This window comes from Ursus americanus, chromosome 1, assembly GCF_024610735.1.
Source record: "Ursus americanus isolate L20-20 chromosome 1, mUrsAme1.1.p, whole genome shotgun sequence".
Lineage (NCBI taxonomy): Eukaryota > Metazoa > Chordata > Mammalia > Carnivora > Ursidae > Ursus > Ursus americanus.
In genome coordinates, this window is record NC_142127.1 from 106936931 (window position 1) to 106957043 (window position 20113).

A 20113-nucleotide genomic window follows, 5' to 3' on the forward strand; every position below is an offset into this window, starting at 1 on the left:
GGGAGCAAGTGAGGGAATGAGCATGGGAGTGAAAGAATGAATGAGGGAGGGAGGGAGTGAAGGAATAAGCGAAAGAACGAGTACATGAGTGAGTGAGTGATCCCGTGAGTGAACATGCGAGTGTGACTGAATGAGGGAGTGAATGAAGGAGCGAGGGAGTGAATGAACGCGGGAGCGACTGCGTGCGTGACGGGGGAGCCCCAGCACCGGGGCCTCTGACAGACACAGGAGCCGGTGCGAGAACTTGAGCCTCTCCCCATCGGAGAGGAAGGGGGAATCCGCTCATCTGGTGGGACTTCCTGTTGCACAACCTCGTCCCAGCAAGTACACCACAGGGCACGGAGCGCAGCACACAGGAGCCCCCACCAGGACCCCCAGCCCCACGCCTTGCAGCAGTGAGCACCCTGGGGGCAGGGGGCAGGACCCCCCTCCTCCGCAGACGGGCACGCAGCACAGAGAGCTCACGCCATGGGGAAGGAGCAGCAAGCCAGGGAGTCTACGCGAATGGCGGGAAAGCACCGTAACGCCTGTCAGCGGGCAAACATCCACGTAAAGCCGTAAGCCACACGCTGGACAGGAGGTGACGCACACACATTCAGGACAGCGCGCACGGTGTGATCCTACGTGTGCTACAGGAGCAAAAGCAGCTGCCCACGAGCGCACACGGACGTGCAGGATGCACCCTTCGATTTGGGGGGCAGGGGAGCAGGGACACGGTCGGGCAGGGCACCACGGCTGGCGGGGGCAGAGGGAGCCAGGCTCGGGACTTTCACTTTTTACCATCACTGTGCTGTACTTAAAAAAACCACATATCCAGGTATTGTATATTTTTTAAATAATTTCAAGGAAACTGAAAAACATAACAATGTGGATAAATCTCACAAACAAAACAATGAGCAAAAGGAACCAGAAATAAGGAACCGCCTACGTCAAGTTCAAGGACAGGTACCTCTGACCTCCATCCTACCCCAGGACAGCGAGGGCACGAGTAAAAAGGACCATGGGTGGCAGGTTAGTGTGAGCTGGGCATCAGAGATTTTTAAAAAAGAAAACTAGTTGAAAACCACCAAAATGCTGCGTACGACGGGCTACGATACCCAACCAGGGATAAGCAATGAGTTTCTATTCCTGCTCACCTACACTTTCCATATTTTCTAACGTGAGCTTGCTCCACTCTCGACAGAATGCTTTGTGATTCAAAAATACACAAAGAGGGGCGCCTGGGTGGCACAGCGGTTAAGCGTCTGCCTTCGGCTCAGGGCGTGATCCCGGCGTTATGGGATCGAGCCCCACATCAGGCTCCTCCGCTATGAGCCTGCTTCTTCCTGTCCCACCCCCCCTGCTTGTGTTCCCTCTCTCGCTGGCTGTCTCTATCTCTGTCAAATAAATAAATAAAATCTTTAAAAAAAAAAAAAAAATACACAAAGAGAACAGATAGAAATGATTTTTAAAATGAGAACATTAGGCTTCTGTCGGTTTCGGGAACCTACCTACACATTTCCTCATCCACGGACTGGTACCGTCTCCAGGCGGCTGCCGCGCACCACGCCAAGGAATGTAGGAGACGCGGCGCCCAGTGGCGTTCAACAGCTGTGAGCTGCGAGCGCCACCACTAGGGGCTCCTTCGCTGCCCCCTGCCAGCCTTTAGCTTCAGCACCCCATGCCTCCCACAGAGGACTTACCCTGGGGTGGGCAGACCCAGGAGGGAAGAAGGGAGGTGGCCTCCAGCGTCTGCTTGGGCCTGTGTCCTGGCGAAGTCTTCTTGGCTTCCCACTGGCTCTAGGGTCTCCCCTCGTGGCAAAACGTGGTCTCCAACAAGTGCGCTGTTAGCCCTTGGATCTAGCGGCAACAGAAGAGACTGTTCCCATCCGTAGCGCACAAGCTGAACAAGTCTCCTCTCCTACCCGTGACTCGTGAGCCATGGGGGCCCCCCCGACCTGACCTTAGAAACTCCGGCAAGCCCATGTCCACGGCGTGTTCCAGACCAACTGCCTCTCACCACCCTGCAGTGAGCTGTCGGGCCGGTGGCCCCTGGTCCCCCTGCTGCCGTGTCCTGGGCCCTGCCCTCGGCCAGCAGCATCCCACCAACACCAGAGCTGGAGCAGTCCCTTCGTCTGCCATGAGCTCCAGGTAAAAACCACAGTCCCTGCCGTGACTCCCACGGGCCTGGACCTGGCTCCTGCTGCTCTCCCCAGGGGCCTCTGGAGCAGAGCCCTCTGGTCTCCCTGTCACACCTGGAACTCCTCCCTATCCCTGGAATGCCACTCCTGCCTGCCCTGGTGCTTCACTAAAAGTCACCTTCCCAAGGGGCCCTCCCAGGCCCTCCCACATCCTCCCCCTGCTCTGCTCTTCCTCCTGAGAGCTGGTCACCTACACTTCCAGCCCATCCCTGTGTGTCTCGGGGTCCTGGAACGGGCCCATGTTGGGCTCTCTCCTCAGCGGAGAGTCAGCTTGTTTCTCTGCCCCTCCCCCAGCTCGTGCACGTGCACTCTCTCTCTAATAAATAAAATTTTGGGGGAAATAATTAATTAATTAATTAAACGAAATGAAATGTTACAATCTAACCTCTAATGCCCCAAAAGCAACCCATGGAGCATGGCCACCCTCCCAGCCTCGGGTGTGGGGCCCGGTGCCGAACAAATCTCCCACAGAACCCAGGAAACTGAGCACTGCCCAGTTACAGATCAGACCCCGCATGGCCCCGCTTCCCCCTCGGGGACTGTGTTACACCCACGTGTGTGTTCATTCAAACAGAAAATCCATCCTGCAGTGACAGCATGTAAGCCACATGTTCCAAGGGTGCCCTGAGCCTGCCCCGTGCGGTGGCATCCCAGCAGCACCACCCTCCAACAGGGCCACGGGAGAGCACCCTGGAGACACGCAATCGCCTGGTGCACCCAGAGGCCCTGTTTCACTTCCTGCGGCCCCTCCCACGGGGACCGCACCCGGTCAGCCTGGCTGGGCGTGCAGCAAGGGCACGGCCCAGGGAGTGGGCGCTGGCAGAGAGGGGCCCCACAAGCTGGGAGTGCTCCCGAGGCAGAACCAGGGAGCAGCTCCTCCTGGTTCCTTATCCATGGAAACGTGAGCACCAAGGGGGCTACCAGGAGGCCCCAGTGCCTTCCCAGGAGCACAGGCACGGGGTCTGCAGTCCTATGCTCCCAGGTGCCCCAAAGCCACAGTGGGACCCTTCAGGGCAGGAGCCATCTGCCCACACTGTCCCCTACGATGTTCATGTCGTGGGGACTTGAAGCACCATGAAAGGCTAAATTAAAAGTACAGGGGCTAATCATGACTAGCAAATATGGCTAGGACCACTTAACTCAGGGGTCACTCTGATGGTTACGTACAGCTACACAGGTCTACCATGCAAAGACTGCCCATAAGCGATTTCTGTCCTAGATCCGGTACATGGTGACGAGAAATCCCCCAGGACCCTCTCTATGCTCACATATGTGTCCCATCCCCTGGGAACACGAAGGTCCACAAGGGACAGAGGACATCCGACTCACGGCAGCCCAGCAGCGACTCGCTTCCGTTCTCCACCCGCCCAACACACCCGTGTCCTGAGCCCTCCCCACCTCCCTTGGAGGCATGGAACTGTGCCCCTGCGGGCGGGGGCTGGGCTTACCCGTGGCTGTGCCGGCCAGGTTCCAGCCCTGCTGGAGGCCCACACTTGTTTTCCCAGGCCCACTCTGGTTGCCAATATCCAAGCAGTCAGCCAGGTCAGGCAGCGGTAAAGAACTGTCACACGCAAGGCCCATGTAGTGGTAGAAGCCGGGAATCAGGAAAGTGATATTCTAGAAAACAAAGTGACATTTCAGAACCTGGACCACAGGACGGTCCACCCATCTAATATGGGGAGAGAATAAAAACAACATGAGCAAGTCTCTGGACAAGGTTCGGAAAGACTCCAGGTTGTATTCCTTTTCACCACAAACCCCCTTTGACACCCAACATGGAATTCATGATTTTTTCCTCCTTTTCTTATGAAAAAGACAAAATCAACAACTCTGAAGCTAGTTACACCAGCACCTCTGTGTCTTCCAAGCAGATGTCAGGCCTTTGCCCCATGTTGCCCTGACGCCTGAAAGCCACATTTGCAAACTCCACCTTACGTGGCTCGCAGGGAGTGACAGGAGCCCAGCATAAGGACAAAAGGACCTTGGGTGCATGAAATTGGCCCCTGGGGTCCAGCAGGTGCCTTCGTTGTGCTGGCTATGGCCTCAGCACTAGGGTCCCAGGCTCAAAGCTGCAAGGACACAGGCTTTCTCTGAACCCACATCAACGCCTACTCCCAGACGGGTGCCCACAGCCGTGTGAATCCGGAACAGTCTAACCTCAGAGGCAGGGTGCCTCCACCCCACACACACTCCCTAAAAGGACCAAATGCCCTCAATATTCCTGCAGGAATCACCCGTCCAAATATCATACTAAGTGCGTTTTCATTAACTTCAATCAAACGGAGTTTGTCTTCAGTTAACTAAATTCTAGCTTACTTGCTCCTTAACATTCCTTTTTTTTTTTTTTTAAGATTTTATTTATTTGAGGGAGAGAGAGCGCACGAGGGGGGGAAGGGTCAAAGGGAGAAGCAGACTCCTTGCTGAGCAGGGAGCCCGATGCGGGACTCGATCCTGGGACTCCAGGATCATGACCTGAGCCAAAGGCAGTTGCTTAACCAACTGAGCCACCCAGGCGCCCCATGCTCCTTAACATTTCTATTAGAAGACACAGAGGGACCCATTTTTGGAGCCTCAAAAGAGGTTAAACCTCTGGCTGACTGTCACTGTGTCTGGGGTCAGCCCCACTGAGAATGACAAGAGGGGACTCCTTCCCACCGTTTGTAGAACTCCTGGAGAACAAGGTCTTCAGGGAAAGGCTGCAGCCTTCAAGGCTCCAGGCCAGCCAAGCGCACGGACACTGGGACCACCGGACATCATAATCAATGCACCACTCAGCAGCCTCTCCTTCCCCTGTGACCCTCCTGCCATTGAGCAGGGGGCCTGTGTCCCTGTCCCAGGACCCAGGAGGACTCTGGGACCATCTGAGGAAGAGCATGCCACAGCTGCCTGAGATGCTCACCTGCCCTTGGAGCTCAGCCATCAAGTGACACCAGCCTCAGCCACCGTCCCAGCCAGCCAGACACATGAGCAGACACGCCTTGGGAGGATGCCAGCCCCAGCTGATTCTACATGGAGCAGAATGAGCCATCCTGCTAAGCTCGGCCCAAACGGCCAGTTTGTGATCTAAATACAAGATGATCATGTCCGAGGCCCCAAGCTTCTGGTGGTCTGCAGCAACAGACACGGCTCAGCACAGTGCCAGATGAAAACGGGGCAGTGGGCATCCCTGACAGGCCTGGCTCTCACTGTGCAGAGACCTCCACCCCGTGTGCAAGAAACTCAGAGAAAGCTCGAGCCAAGGAAGACGTTTATAGAGACACCTTCCTCTGACCCTGACCGCACAACAGGCCGCCCAGGATGGCGCCCAAGGCAGAGGAGGTATGGACAAGCCCCGACCTCCGGGTGCACAGCTGTGACATACACCCTCGTCCAATAACTTCGACCAGACCTCGTTCAAGACAGGGCTCGAGGAGACAGCCCCTCCCTCTCCTGGGACAGCACATGGGGACAAGTCTCTGGAGATGGTCCCGGAGGTCACTGAGTGCTCAGCGTGGGGTCCAGAGAAATGAGAGCCGCTAGGGAGAACGGTGCCCAGCAGGTCCCGGGGAAAGCCAGTGGGCCAGGCCAGCAGATGTGGATGTACAAGGCCTATGACAACCACACGTCCTCACTGTGAAAATGGACCAGTCCCCTGCAGGGGAGCGCAGGCTGGCCACCCAGGGAGGGCCCACCTTGCCCAGGAGCTCCGTCTTCCCGTAACCAAACAGCATCAGCGCAAAGCTGTGGTTGATGCCATAGATGGTCCCGTCGGGCAGGAGGGTGATGAGGCCACTGATGGTGGAGAACACCCAGATGGATGCCGAGTAACCCCACTCAGGGACTGCGCTGCTGTCTTCCACCATCTCGCTACTGGACTCAGACTTCAGTTTTAAGCTCAGAGGGAAGGTGGTGCCATCTCTGGCTCTCCCGACAGACCTCTGAATCTTGAGATTCTGAAAGAAACACAAACCACGGAGCTGGCAGCAGCATCTCACGTGGTCCAAACTTTGAGTCCTTGCAGCTTTAGACTTGAATCTGTCCACACATCATGGGGAGCAAGCCCAGAACACCTCACCCCCTACACTGCTCCAATCTTCCTGCACCCCACCTCTGCCCCAGGGAAAGCAGAGCCCTGACCAGGAGCTGTGTCTGGGGGCGAGGGCACCACAGTCTAGCAGCTGCCCCCCACTCCAGAAAGGCCTGAGGGCAGCAGATACCAGGGCAACCAAGAAACGCACAAGGACTGGACTCACGTCTGCGCCAACCCCGCAGGGAGGGAGGGCCGGCAGGTTTCCGCCCGCTCTCTGCCTCGGACCACCAGGAACCCCAGGGTCCCACCTCCACAGATGGCCCCCACTGCTCACTCTGTCCTCTGTCCTCCAACCTGAGGGCCAGCTGCTTCCTGCTGTTGCAGACTGTCCTCCATCTGTACTTCTCAGCACCTCTATCATCCACAAAACCACATCCTTGCCCTGTTTCCCTGCCTTAAACACTTGGAATGTATCCAGTTTCAAGGAAATCTTGACCAAGGCCACATCCTAACCAAAGGCCTTGAGAGTGTGCTCCATTTGGGTTTTGAGATGGCCCACCAGCCCAGGGTTGTGTGTCTATCCCCTCACCCAACTCCACCTGCCCCTTTTAGGGTCAACCCTGGGAGACAGGAGATTTGATGGGGCCCGTGTTGTGGGCATGGTCCTGAAAGCAGGGGGGCTTCCACTCCCCCAGTGCTGCACCCTAAGCAGGGGCAGAACTCAGAGACACCAGGCTCCCCACACCAAGGCTGCAGGCCAGGCCCCAGGTCCCAGAGGGCCCTAAAAGGAACAAGGGGTGCAGCACCAGTCTCTGCTTGCTGCTGGGGTGTCGGGGACCCCCGCTGGAGGCTATCACAAATGTGCTGCTGAGAACGCACTCGCGCATGCCTTCTGGCACACACTTCTCTCCGAGGGGTGCCTGGGGTGGGTCTGAGGTTTGCCTGTGTTCGCAAGGAGCAGATGCTGCCACACAGGCTCCCAACGTGGCTGTGCCCACGGATGCTCCCACCAGCTTGGGGACAGAAAAAAGGACACAGAGACAATAAGGACTGGGGGTGGGGTGAGGGCTCCAATTGAGCTGGAAGCTTGAGAATAGCGGCGAACCAGCTCACAGGGTTCAGCTCTTAACCTCAGGCCGGCCAGAGAGCCAGGGAGTGCCCACGGACATGCCCAAAGCATCTCGGATTTCTTGCAGCAGCAGAGGGGACGTTAGGCAAAAATCAAGCGTCCAGGCAGACACTGCAGATCACTGGGGTGTGACATCAGTGGACTTCACCGCAATGAGGGTCATTTGTGTGAAGGACGCATGCTAGTAGGAAATGGGGCATCTGGAAACTGGGAGGATTCAGTCAGTAACAGAACCTCCCCCCACCGACCCCAAACCTCCACTGTCCCTGGAGCTGCCGCCCCCGCCCCCATCTACCTGTCACCCTGCCCTCAGCCAGTTCTCCCTGCTCCAGACCCCCAGACCTCTCAGTAAAGAGAGACCCCAGCAGGCAATACCCACTCTAGGCTCCAGCGGGAGGACCAAGGGGACAGGTAGCCAGTTGGAGGGCCGCACAGACTCTGACCCTCGGTTAAGGCCTCGGAGCCCAGAGAGCAGTCAGGGGACCCGGTGCCACTGTGCACACACGCAGGACACTCTTGCTGTCAGAATTACCAGCCTGCACCCCAGGCCATGGCTCCTGGTCTAAGAATTCCATGGAGTAAACAGACTCCAGTGGCCACATGGCCCCAGGTACAGCTGCAAGGTGTGGCGGTCAGGGGTTCGCAGGATCCTACCTGTGGGACAGGCTGGCCAGGGGGAGGGAGCTGCATGGACGGGATCAGGTCTGTGATGTGCTGCCCGAGCACCTCCTCCCCAGACGCGTACCCGTGCAGGAGAGCAAACAGGCTGTCACAGGATGTTATGGTGCCCTTGGAGGAAAAACCAGCATTTTTAAGCACCACGTTTAAAATTTCTGGCATTTCAGCTTCAAACATCACTGAACGCCAAGCCTCAGGTTGAAAGCAAGACCATTAGCAGCGTTCCTATGGCAGAAGAGCAAGGTGGGGGGGCAAGAACATTCCTCAGGTCCTCATTCTCCTGCTGCTGGAAGCACCCAAATTGTTGACCTCCGGACGCATTCTGCAGAAGCCCGGCACAGCCAGCCCAGGCACAGCTCACGTTCGAGCGCTGCATGCCGGCCACCATTCGGACGGCTCTGCACGTGCCACCTCACTGACAGGCTGAGACAATCGCAGGAGCGGTCCCAAGTACATCCCCATTCTACAGACAAGGAGACCGAGGCCCAAGGGCACACACAGATGAGGGGCGCCGCGGGGGCCGACCTTCCATGAACCCCAGGGGCACACAGCAGGCCACAGTGGGGGCTGAGGCCGGGAGAGGCGGCACACACATAGTAAGCTGCACACGGCTGGGATGCAGATGGCACACTCACATCGCTCTGGAAAGCGACCCAGGCCGACACGCGCTCCACAGGCTCCAGCACGACCACACAGCACAGGCTGTGGTCCTGCTTCACCTTCTTCATCCACACGGAAACCGGGATCTTCTCCCCACTGCGGCTCACGACGTCCACCTGCGGAAACACACAGCCTTTCCCCCGGCCCTCCCCAGACCCCAGGCCCGGGGGTGCCTGTGACTTCTGCTCCCCTGCCTCACATCTGAGCCCAAGCACACGCACAGCTTCCAACACAGAACCTTAGTCCCTGAGTGGACACTCTCAGAAGAGAGGCTTTTCTCATCGGCTTCATCGCAAGAGAGCAGGAGGAGGGCCACCTGTGTCATTTCATCAGGAAACAGACACCAATATGTGCTGAATAGTCCGTTTTCTTCTGCACAATCGTCAGCCCCGTGGGCAGTCCCCAGGACAGAGCAGTGGACCACATCTAACATCCTTCAGGGCCTGGGCTGAGGGCTCAGCGTCTCACATGCAGTTTAACCTGTCAACATCCCAGCTGACCCATCATACAGGGAGGACCAAAGCCCCGGGGAGACATTTGCAGGCCTGGCAGCCCCGCCAGCGAACACCAAACAAACAGAACTGGAGAGTCAGGGGTGCAGACAGTAAGATCATCGCACTCCCCGCAGCATCCTGCCAGTTTGCAAACCGCCAACCGAGCTTCCTCCCTCGTCAGGTGGGACCGCCCCTCATGCCAGGCCTGAGGCCCCCCCTTCTGCTCCTATGACGCTCTGCCCACCACCCCAGCTGCTCCCCACACCAGCAATGAGGGAGGACGGCGACCATGGTGACCAGTGACCGGCCGTGTTTGCGGTGGCCCCCAGAGGCACAGCCCAGGGAAGACACACTCACCACTGTGCCAAACACGACAGCGGCACGGCCGTCAGCCTCCACGTGCTCTTCGCTGAGGGCCTTCACCACGTCGGAATCGGGCTTCAGGAAGAACTGCGTGAGCTTCTGGCCGATCAGGTCATGGCTGCTGTGCCCCAGGAGCTGGCAAGCCTTGTCGTTGGCAACCAGGATCTGGGGGTCGCAGAGAGGAGAGGACACGAGCATCACCAGCAGCACCTCTAACACTAACCTAGAGACCCATCCTCTGCCAGCGTCCTGCAGCTGGTGGGCTCACAGCTGCGACGCCCTTGGATCCTCCCGGTCTTACCCACGGGGAAACAAGACACACCAGCACCACGACTGAACCCGCGTTTCCTTCACCTGCCAGGATGGGCACACCATGCCATCAGGACCACGTGGAAGAGGTGGGCACTGGCACCACACTCCCTGCCCACCTGGCGATCTCAATTATTTGTATGTAGGTGCCCATGATGCTCACACGGTCACCTCAGACTGTGAGTACCCGTTCTCCGCGTCGTGGAGCCATCACCTTAGTGAGTACAAGGGACTCACGTGGATCATCCCTGTCCTTGACTCTCCACCTTGACGAGAGGATTCAATTTGTTTTGATTGATTCATATTCAGGTCTCTCTTGCTACTACGTAGGGGGAGCCAGATGTTTCTCTAAATGCACTTACCACACATAAATCCCTCTGTTTGAGGTTACAGGTTAAAGGCACACTCACAGCAGGGTCACAAACCAAAGCCAATACCTCTGTGGTCCTGGCATCCACGGTGAACACAGCCTTGTTCGGGTTGCACACAGGGGTCGGCAGCAGGGGTGTGGACCACCCCGAGGACAAGCCCCGCAGCAGGGAGCAGCAGGACATGCTGCCCAGGGACCCAGCCAGTTCTGTCTGCTCCGGTGCCACCAGGCAGTGCAGTTTGCTGGTACAAATATTCTGGGCAGCCAGGGACGACAGGCAGTAGGAGTTCCATCTGTCTTCTGGAAAGAAAAGGAAGAGGAGCTTTAGACCTCACAAGGCTACCAAGAGTGAGCTTCTCAAACACACCAAAGCACACAGCCCCTGCCTTCAACTCCTGCAAAAGGATCCAAGGGTCACATTACCCTGCAGGGTTCAACCTTCACACTCCAATGTCCATCTGAACAGCCCCGCGTCCAACTAAACACCCCCCAGGTGCTATCCAGCCACAGATCCACGTCCTACGGAAACTCAATGACCCAAGCTCAGCATTTCTGTGTAAACACTCTCTGAGGTCCCTCCCCACCACCCCCCGCAAGGGGTGCTCTCCTGTGTCTGTCCTTATAGACCCACGGCCCCTCCAGCTAACCCCCTGCACTTGTTCCTGGAAAGTCTCCAAATTCTGCTGTCTCGGCCCCTCCCTCCGTTCCCTCATTCGCAGGCCAGGTTCACTCACCACCACTCCAGAAAACCTGCTCTCGGCAACATGTCCAGTGGCCCCCGAGATGCTCAACCCCATGACCAATTCTCAGCGCTCACCCTCCCCCAGCCCTCAGCAGCGCTGGGCCCAGGGGTTCCTCCCTGCCTCGTAAACCACCTGCCCCTGGCAGGGCTCCCGCTCCCCTCCACCTTCCTGACCTCTCACCACTGCAGAAGCCTGGGCCCAGGCTCGCCCCTCCGCTCCAACCCACCCAGTCCTTGCTGGCTTCAGATACACTCCACATGGGAAAGTGCTGCCGGCCCCACCCTCACACTCCTGCCCGGCCTCTCTCCTGTCCCATCTCAGTAAACAGCAACTGCATCCTTCTAGCAGCTCAAAATCCAGACAGAAACAACTCTTCCCTCCTTTCCCCTTCTCAGTTCACGGGCCCATCCTGGACCGTTCTCTGGGCCTGGAAACCGCATGGTCGCCTTCTTGGCCCTCCTCTTCCCCAACTGCTCCAAACTCAGCTTGACCTCCTCACACCATGGGACAGGCACTGTGACCCTGGCTCTGCCCCTGCTCCCCACGCAGAGACCAGGAAGCCCATGCTCCTGAGGGCAGCTGCCTACCTCACAGACCTGCCCAGCCCTCCCCACAGAATCTCTGGCCTTCACCAGGAGGACCCGGCATCTGTTTCCCTCTAAACACTCCCACCCTGTGCTCGCAGGCTGGTGTGTGAGCTGAGCTCCAACCCTCCTCTTCCTTTGTGGGACTGTTCCCTCCTCCTCCCTTCCCCAGCCGCCCCTCTCCTCCAGCTCCAGACCTTCCCATTGTCTGACTTCCCCACGCTCTAGGTCCACCCAGCTGCAGGCCTGCACCTGCTGTCTCTTCAAGTATCCCCTCAGACAACGAGCCCCTCTGAGCTCTGGAGGCACCAACTGACTTGGAGAAACAAGTGAGTGAGTGGGCAGCAGGTGCCTCGACCTCTCGCCCAGCCTGGGCACTGTCTCCAGCACTGGGAAGCTGGCTGCCCTCAAGCCCACATAACTCATCTGCATCCAGGAGGAAAGCATGAGCCTGCAACAGTCAGTAAATAGTTACTGAACTAAATCAGCAGAACTGTACCTCACTTGCACGGCAGCCCGGCCCAGGCCCGTGCTCGCACACACTCTGAAGCAAGGAGAGTGTCAGGCCCAAGAAACACAACAGTACCAATGCAGCCCGGAGGGGCCACCAGCATCGCACCAGCACACACCCAGTACCTCGTCCGCAAGAGCAGAGCCTACAGTGACCATCATCTTCATTCTCAACATGGACACCCACAGTGCCCGGGAGAGGGGTTACCGGAGAGGCCCATCCTGCTCTGGCAGAGCTTGGAAAGCCCATTCCTTCTGCTCAGGTGTCTGTGGGCCGAGGACACGGACTCGCTGGGCTCGGAGGCGGTCCGCGCAGCCGGGCTCTCGGGGAAGCCTCCGTCCTCCATCAGGAGCCAGCTGGCCAGGGGAGCAACCGTCAACTAGAAAACAAAGTGAACCCGATCAGCATCGTCAACACAACAACAGGAGAGCGGTTTAACCAACTAGTCCTTTGCCAGGCTGAGTGCGGCTCGGCCCCAGAAGGCTCCCACGCACCACGCTGCCACGTGGGCCAGGACCTCCAATGCATGGCCAGTGACCGGAGCCCTGCTGAAAGAAGCTCTTTCGGAGAAATGCAGAGGAAGAGATGGGGAGAAAGAAGGAAGCAGAGGGAAAGAACAGAACAGGGCACGAGGGGCCGTGAAGGCGGCAGCTCCACACGAACTGAAAGGGCTCCCAAAGCCACCTCCAGCCTTCTCTGAATCCAGTGGTTCTGACCAGTCACACCCAGAACCTTCCCTGGGGCCGCTGACAAACTAGCAAAACAAAGCCAAAGCACAGAGTCCGGAGGTGGGCCTGGTACCAGGGATTTGTGTATTTAGCTGTGTATTTCTAAGTACTTGCAGATTTGGCAAGCAGTGGTATGGAAGAAAATACAGAAAAATCTCATGTGTCCGTCACAGTTTCCTCCAGACAGCGCTGGAGGCCCAGGCCAGGGGCCTGGATGAAGTGTAGAGTCCAAGGGGCCCGGGCAATGTGCCCACCCCGAGCCCGGGCGCCCTCTCCACAATCACCTTCTGAGCATGTGGAACCCACTTCCAAGACCCACACAGGCCTCTTCCCCCATCAGGGCCCCCTCATGGGTACACGCAGGCCTGAAGACTGGCCGAGGAGCTTCCTTTACAAGAAGACCAAGCTTCAGTATGCAGGCGGGGTGCCCACACAGGCGGACCTGCTATGGAAAGAAAGGGGGGGGGCTGGCCTTCCCACGCCACATCGCAGCAAGGAACTCTAAGGAGGCCCAGCCGGCTAGTTCTATCCTGGCTTTAGGTCATCATGAAGATTCACCACCAGCACAGGAGGGCAGTGACTTTCATAGTTAACAGTCTGTGAGCCCAATTTATAAGTCTGCATATGGTGATAACAGCGTGGGTCTCTAGTACGCTCACGCCCCAGGCCCCTCAGCTGCTAGGGCCTGGCCAATGCTCGCCTCAGCTGCCAGCTCCTGAGCGTGGTGGGCAGGGGTCCCCAAGACAGACAGAAATCTGAAGGCCCCACTGTCACCAGCGTGGAAGGATCTTAACATCAAAACATGCCAGGGGCACCTGGATGGCTCAGTAGTTAAGCGTCTGCCTTCAGCCCAGGGCACGATCCCAGAGTCCTGGGATCGAGCCCCGCATCGGGCTCTTCTGCTGGGAGCCTGCTTCTTCCTCTCCCACTCCCCCTGCTTGTGTTCCCTCTCTCACTGGCTGTCTCTATCTCTGTCAAATAAATAAATAAATAATCTTCAAAAAAAAAAAAAAACACGCCAAAGAGCTACACAAATGGAGACCACAGGTCCTGCATACTGGCTGTATGTACAGCAGAGGAACAGAGAGGACAACAGGACACAGTCCGCTTCAGAACAGACCGACGTCTGTTAAGGAGCGTGGCAGAAGTGGCGATCAATGCAGAATGGACAGTGCCCCCGGCACGGCGAGGCCAGGACAGCCTCCCGGCCCCCCACCGTCAGCCCCTTCCATGCAAGACGTGAGTACCGATAACGCACACCTCACAGTGCTCTCGTGAGGACCCAAGGACCGAAGCTGGGGCTGCAAACCATAAATGCTGAATAGTTGTGAGCTGCCAGTTTTAAAAAGAGTGGAATTAGACCGGGTTAAGGTAGCATCCCTGTGACTTGCCGTGTACAAAAATTAGTTCCAGGTGAATTTAAAAATGAAAGATAAAAGTTCTAGAAAAAAAATTAGATCGAGAATACAATGGTCTGGATAACTACTGAGCGGTGCCCGCATTTCAGAGCAGCTAGAGCTCGTCAAGGATATCGGTCTGTGGCATCTCTGAGCTACCTGAAAGTGAGAGGATAAACAAGGACGGGAGCTGGAGCTGGACCTGTGAGAGAGTCACTCGCGTGAGCCGGGGGGGGCCCCCCTCAGAGAAGCCAGGGGCCCTGAGGAGGGGACGTGTGGCCCCAGCTCAGCAGCCTGGGCCCGGGCAAAAGCAATCTTCCCAGAAGCAAAGCATCCCAAGTACAAGTTTCTAAGAGCACGAGCAACCAAATATGCTCCCTCCCAAGGACACAGACAAGGAAACAAGCCCCCGTCAGTGAGAGTCTACAGAAAAATCAAACAGACTCAGACACATGAGAACATCAGATACTAGAAATGCCTGTGTATACGTTTAAAATACAAAAGATGGGGGTCACAAAAGTGAGAACAAGAGTTTCTCAGAAACGACTACATATTGAAAGAATCAAACCAGCTTTTTAGAAATTAAGTTTTTTTTAATTTCAGCATTAAAAAAAATGAATTTGTAATTTAAACTTTCCCTCAAACATCTGCAGGCCCAGATGGCTTCACTGGTGAATTCTATCAAATGTTTAAGAAGGAACTAACATCAGTACTACACAAACTCCCCCGGAAATTAAAAACTGGCAGAGCACATCCAGCCCAGTGTTTGAGGCCAGCATCACCCTGATACCAATACCAGACAAAAACATTGCTAGAAAAGGAAACCACAGACTAGTAACTCTCTTGAACAGAGATGCAAAAATCCTCAACAAGATGTTAGCAAACCCAGCAAGGCAATATGTAAAAAGGAGAATTCACTACAACCAAGTGCAGTTTATCACAGCAATAAAAGGCTGGTTTAACATCTGGAAATCAGTCAACGTAATTCACCACATCAACAGGCTAAAGAAGAAAAAAAAAAAGGAGGAAAAACCACACAATCATATCAATTGACATCAAAAAGGCACTGGACAAAATCCAATACCCCTTCATGGGAAAAAACACTCAACAATTAGGAAGTGAGACCATCCCCCACCTGCTCAAGAGCCTACAGCCAGCGATGCTTGCCGTCCAAGGTCAGGAGCAGAGCGAGGAAGCCCACCTAGGCTCTGCTCTTCAGCACTGTCTTGGGGGGCACAGCCAGTATGCAAAGGCAACAAAAAGAAATAAAAGGCACATATACCAGAAAGAATGGCATAAAGCTGTCTCGATTCACAGACAACAGGATCATATACATAGAAAACCCTTAGGATTCATAAGAAGACTAACAACCAGAGATTTTTTTAAAGGGAGCTGAGGGTAAAGGTTTCACCAAAGAAGGTGTACAAATCACAAAGCAGCACATGAGAAAAACGTTCACCACCATTAGTAATGTGCGAAATGCAAGTTAAACCGTCACGAGCGTCACATACGAGCACGAGGGTGGCTAAAATTAATAACCAAAGTGTGCAAACACAGAGTGGCGGTCAGGATGGGAAGCGGCTGGAACACTCGTGAGTATTGGTGGGAAGACACAATGTGCACACGCCCACGCTGGAAAGCAGTCAGCCAATTGGCCCAGGACGCGGTACTTGCACAAAGTGTCTGCCCGGGATGGAGGAGAGCACACGACCACATGCGCTGCTGCAGAAATGTTGACAACAACTTTATTCAGAACAGCCCCCAACTGGAAACAATCCAAATGTCCCTCCACGGGAGAACAGATAAGCAGATCAAAGCATATCCGCACAAAAGAACCCTACTCAGCAACAGAGCGAATGCACAGGAGACAGCGATGGCTCGGATGGGTCTCAGAGCTGTAGAGCTGTGCCGGAGAACGCTGCCTGCAGGGTTCTGGCAGCGTGAAGCCCGCGCGAAGCCAGGCCTGATCTCGAGGGGCAGGAAGCGGAGTGGGCGCAGACCAGGCCAGCGGTGGGGAGGGCGGGGGCTGACTCAGAAAGAGCACAAAGGGGCTTTGGAGGGCGATGGGAACGCTCTCCGGCTCAACTGCGCTCGCGATCCTGCGGCTGTGTAAACATCTCAACAGTCCCTGAGCTGTGTACTTACCATCAGCACGTTTTACTGTCTGTAAATTATCTCAATGAAGTTAATTTTTAATGTCAATGAATAAGACAAGCAGGTAGTCACGGCTGAAAAGAAAATTAGAGGCTCGGTAGAGCTATGTGAATAAACAACCCAGAATGCAAAGGAGGGAAACAAGAACACAGAAATAAAAGAGAGAAGTTAAGAGATAAAGACGGGGAGACCTGAACAGCTAACTGGAGAGAGAGTGTAGAGGAAGAAACATTTGAAGAGGTTAAGAGTGAGCAACAAATCCGCAGATCCAGGGCCCTGAGGGGGCAACTCAGCCTACCAGATGGGAAACCCGACTGGAAGCCACGGTGTCCAGGCAGGAATGACCAAACTGATCAAAAGAACAGACAGCGGCCAGCCCCGGACCACAAGGGTACAGACGCTGGACGCCTGGCTGCGGGAACAGCGCCCAGCACTGGAGAAACACAGCCAGCCGCACGCAGGGAAGCCGAGGCAACTGTCCAGCCAAGAAACAGTGACAGCAGAGCGATCAACACACCACATGCGAAAAGCCATGTCTGAACTTGTGAAAGTCAAAACACTGAACTTTTAGAAGAAAATTAGAAAGACCTTCGGTGAGACTTTGGGCAAGGAAGGTTTTCCTCAACAAGACACAAAAAGCTCTAACTACAACATAAGACTGATAAATTTAACATTAAAGTTGAGAAGGCCTGTTCGCCAAAAACACCACAAACAGAATGATATAAACCCCAAGTTGGAAGAAGATATTTGACACATATATAGCCAGGAAATTAATGTCTATGATAGTTTAAAAGGCCAGTAATTTAAAATTAAAAAAAAAAAAAGACACAAAGCTCCATGGAAAAATGGAAAAAAGAATTTCACAAGGAGGAAGTGCTGGTGGACACTAATCCTACACCAAGAGGCTTAGCTTCATTAGCATGATCATGACAATCTTACACCTACTAAACCAGCAAAATGTAACAATTCTAATAATATCAAATATTGACAGAGAGGTGGATTAATGGGAACTCTAACAAATTCATATAATCTCTGCAGAAAACAATTCAAGTCACACATCAACCTACTGGGACAGTACCTCCCACTCTTAGACTTACATTCTATAGAATCCTTGCACATATGCAGCAAGTCACACTCAAGAATGTTCGGGGCAGCATGGCTCACAATGGCAAAAGAAAAAAGGAAGAAAAGAAAAAAACTTGAACATTCGTCAACAAGAAAACAGATTTAAAATTCCAGTATGTTCATACTATACAATGAAAACAAATTCTATACACGCAATGAGGATAAATCTTAGTGATACAGTAAGTGAAAAAAATCAAGTTACGAAAGACTACCAACAGTAAAATTCCCTTTTTACAACGCCCCCCCCCATTGTGGAGGGGTACACACGTATGTGAAAAACCCAAACTTTGGGCAGAAGGGTTCCTCTGAGGGTCCAGCAGCAAGCTGAAATGGAAGACCACACAATGGCCCAGGGTCTTTCGGTTCCTAATTTGGGGGGTGGGCTTAAATGTGTTCACTGCATTGTTATGATTCATGACTAAGGTCGCATTTATCCTTTTGAACGATCAACTAGCAAACACTAAAAAGTTAAGAGATGTTTTCTACACATATGTATATGTCCAGCACCGGATCATAAGAGCAACAACTGATTATGAACCAAAAGAGTAGAAACAAAAGAGAAATTAAATAGCAAACTACTAGAATGTGTTGCTTTCCTTCTCTAAGCATCTAAATGGACTAATTATTTCTAAAATAAATAACAAGGTGACCATATTTTCATTTCTATTTCTATAACCAACCTACTGACAAAGCACAGAGACTTGATTATAGCTTCAGACTACTGTGAATGTTATAGAACTTTGATTTGTAAAAAATCAAAAACATGACTCTTCAGACTGCATTGTAAGTCTACTAATAAAACTCTTCTGAATACATTGTAAACAGTTGAGTTTGTAGAAGTAACAAGAAGGGGGGGAGAGAAGTGTAGGGAGAGGAAGGGCGATGCTCGGTCTTGAGTGGGAGGAGGTAGATAAATCATGTCTAAAGCGGACAAATCAGGGGCACCTGGGTGGCACAGAGGTTAAGCGTCTGCCTTCGGCTCAGGGCGTGATCCCAGCGTTATGGGATCGAGCCCCACATCAGGATCCTCCACTAGGAGCCTGCTTCTTCCTCTCCCACTCCCCCTGCTTGTGTTCCCTCTCTCGCTGGCTGTCTCTATCTCTGTCAAATAAATAAATAAAATCTTTTAAAAAAAATAAATAAAGCGGACAAATCAAGCGGATGTAAGAAAGCCAAATCCTTTTTCCCTTTGTGGCCTCTGTGCCCTCCGTGGTCGGCCATGGGCCGGTTAGCGCTGCACACCACACCCACGCCATGTCAACAGAGGCCCACTGGCACCTCTGCAGAGCCACCCAGCGCCTCCAGCTCCACAGGCACAGGCTGGCCTCAAGAACACAGAGCCTGGCTTCACACGTCCTTACGTCACTCACAAAGGCTAACCAGAAACTGCTGCCAGCCCAGCCCTAAGTTTTTAGAATAGTTTTCCTGGGTTTTGGGTTTTTTTGTACCCGCTCTGAGCGAAAGATATAGGATGCTGAACCCAGAAAGCACCTGGTGGTGTCTCAGGGTGATCCCACTGCTCTTGCTAGTTTTCATTTCAGAAGGCACAAGGGACCCCCCCTCAGACCAAACAGAAACAAGGAGAGATTAGCAGGGAGCTTCTGGGAAAGTACTCTGAGTTTATGGGTGAACTTCTGGAAGCAACCATCTTTCCCTCACAAGCTAGGAAGCAAAGAGCTCCGGTTGCTCCCAGCACTGCTATACCCCCAGGAGCAGAAGAGCCTCAGGATGAACACGGTGGACAGTACGGCACAAGGCAGCAAGGGTGTCGTTCCCTAAAATCTGCCTTGCTCTAGACTTCAGGTGTGGGGGCCCATAACTACTCATCCCCAGAGCCTTTCTGGGACTGTGTTTCTGTTTCTCGCCTGGAGGCATCTTTTTTTTTTTTTTTAAGATTTTATTTATTTGACAGAGAGAGAGAGAGAGAGCACAGGCAGGGGGGAGGAAGCAGAGGGAGAAGCAGACTCCCGGCCCAGCAGGGAGCCCGATGTGAGGCCAGATCCCAGGACCCAGAGATCATGCTTCCAGCCAAAGGCAGATGCTTAACGGACTGGGCCAGCCAGGTGCCCCTCACCTGGAGGCATCCTAAAGAATATCTAGAATGATGACTGCTGTGATGGAGGATGTAAGCAAGGTCATTTCCCAGACCTGAAAGGTCAACAAGGGCTTCCTGGAGGAGGCACCAGTCGAGCTGAGCACTGAAAAAGGGTAGTGAAGAAGCCTGCCAGGCAGACAGGCAGAGGCACCCTAAGACATAGATTCCCACAGCACCCTCGGGTTGGAGTAAGTGGGGATGGCACTGAAGAAGTCAGGCATGACTCCCCGGGTCTCCTATGCCTGCCCAGGCAGCTTGGACTTTTCCCCAAAGATCGACTTTAAAAGGGTCTATGCTTGGGAGTAACATGACCAGATAGTCTACAAAGATCACTCCAGGGGCATGGGTGTTGGGGGAAGAGGGAAGCTACAGTAGGACAGGCAAGAAATAGGAGGTCTTAAACTACACCAATGGCAGAAAGATGGGTGGGGAACACATCAAACAAAATTTAGCACAGGACTGACCTAGATTTACTGGGTGCTGAGGTGCGGAAAGGAACGGACTGAAAGGGGTCAAGACCGCATCTCGATTTCCGCGCTTAGCGGAAACCGGTGACGAGAGGACTAAGGATAAGGGCAGGTACG

The 20113-nt window shown here is 54.3% G+C and overlaps 1 protein-coding gene across 5 annotated transcripts in view; it reads right to left on the minus strand.

Annotated features, from left to right (window-relative positions):
* The window catches only part of PASK (PAS domain containing serine/threonine kinase), a 38365-nt gene that overhangs the window by 16930 nt on the left and 1322 nt on the right, over positions 1–20113 (minus strand). For 4 of the 5 annotated variants that reach the window (XR_015725909.1, XM_045795870.2, XM_045795869.2 and 1 more), the window contains exons 2-9: positions 12238–12409; positions 10260–10492; positions 9508–9678; positions 8632–8772; positions 7973–8107; positions 5852–6112; positions 3629–3797; positions 1683–1839 (exon numbers count right to left, since the gene is read on the minus strand). Coding sequence is in view for 4 of the 5 variants with exons in the window: in XM_045795870.2 (XP_045651826.2) it covers positions 1683–1839; positions 3629–3797; positions 5852–6112; positions 7973–8107; positions 8632–8772; positions 9508–9678; positions 10260–10492; positions 12238–12409 (1439 nt within the window). In the remaining variant the exon portion in view is untranslated. Of the gene's footprint in view, positions 1–1682; positions 1840–3628; positions 3798–5851; positions 6113–7972; positions 8108–8631; positions 8773–9507; positions 9679–10259; positions 10493–12155; positions 12410–20113 lie in introns of those variants that run through there. The other variant, XM_045795873.2, reaches the window with a different exon arrangement.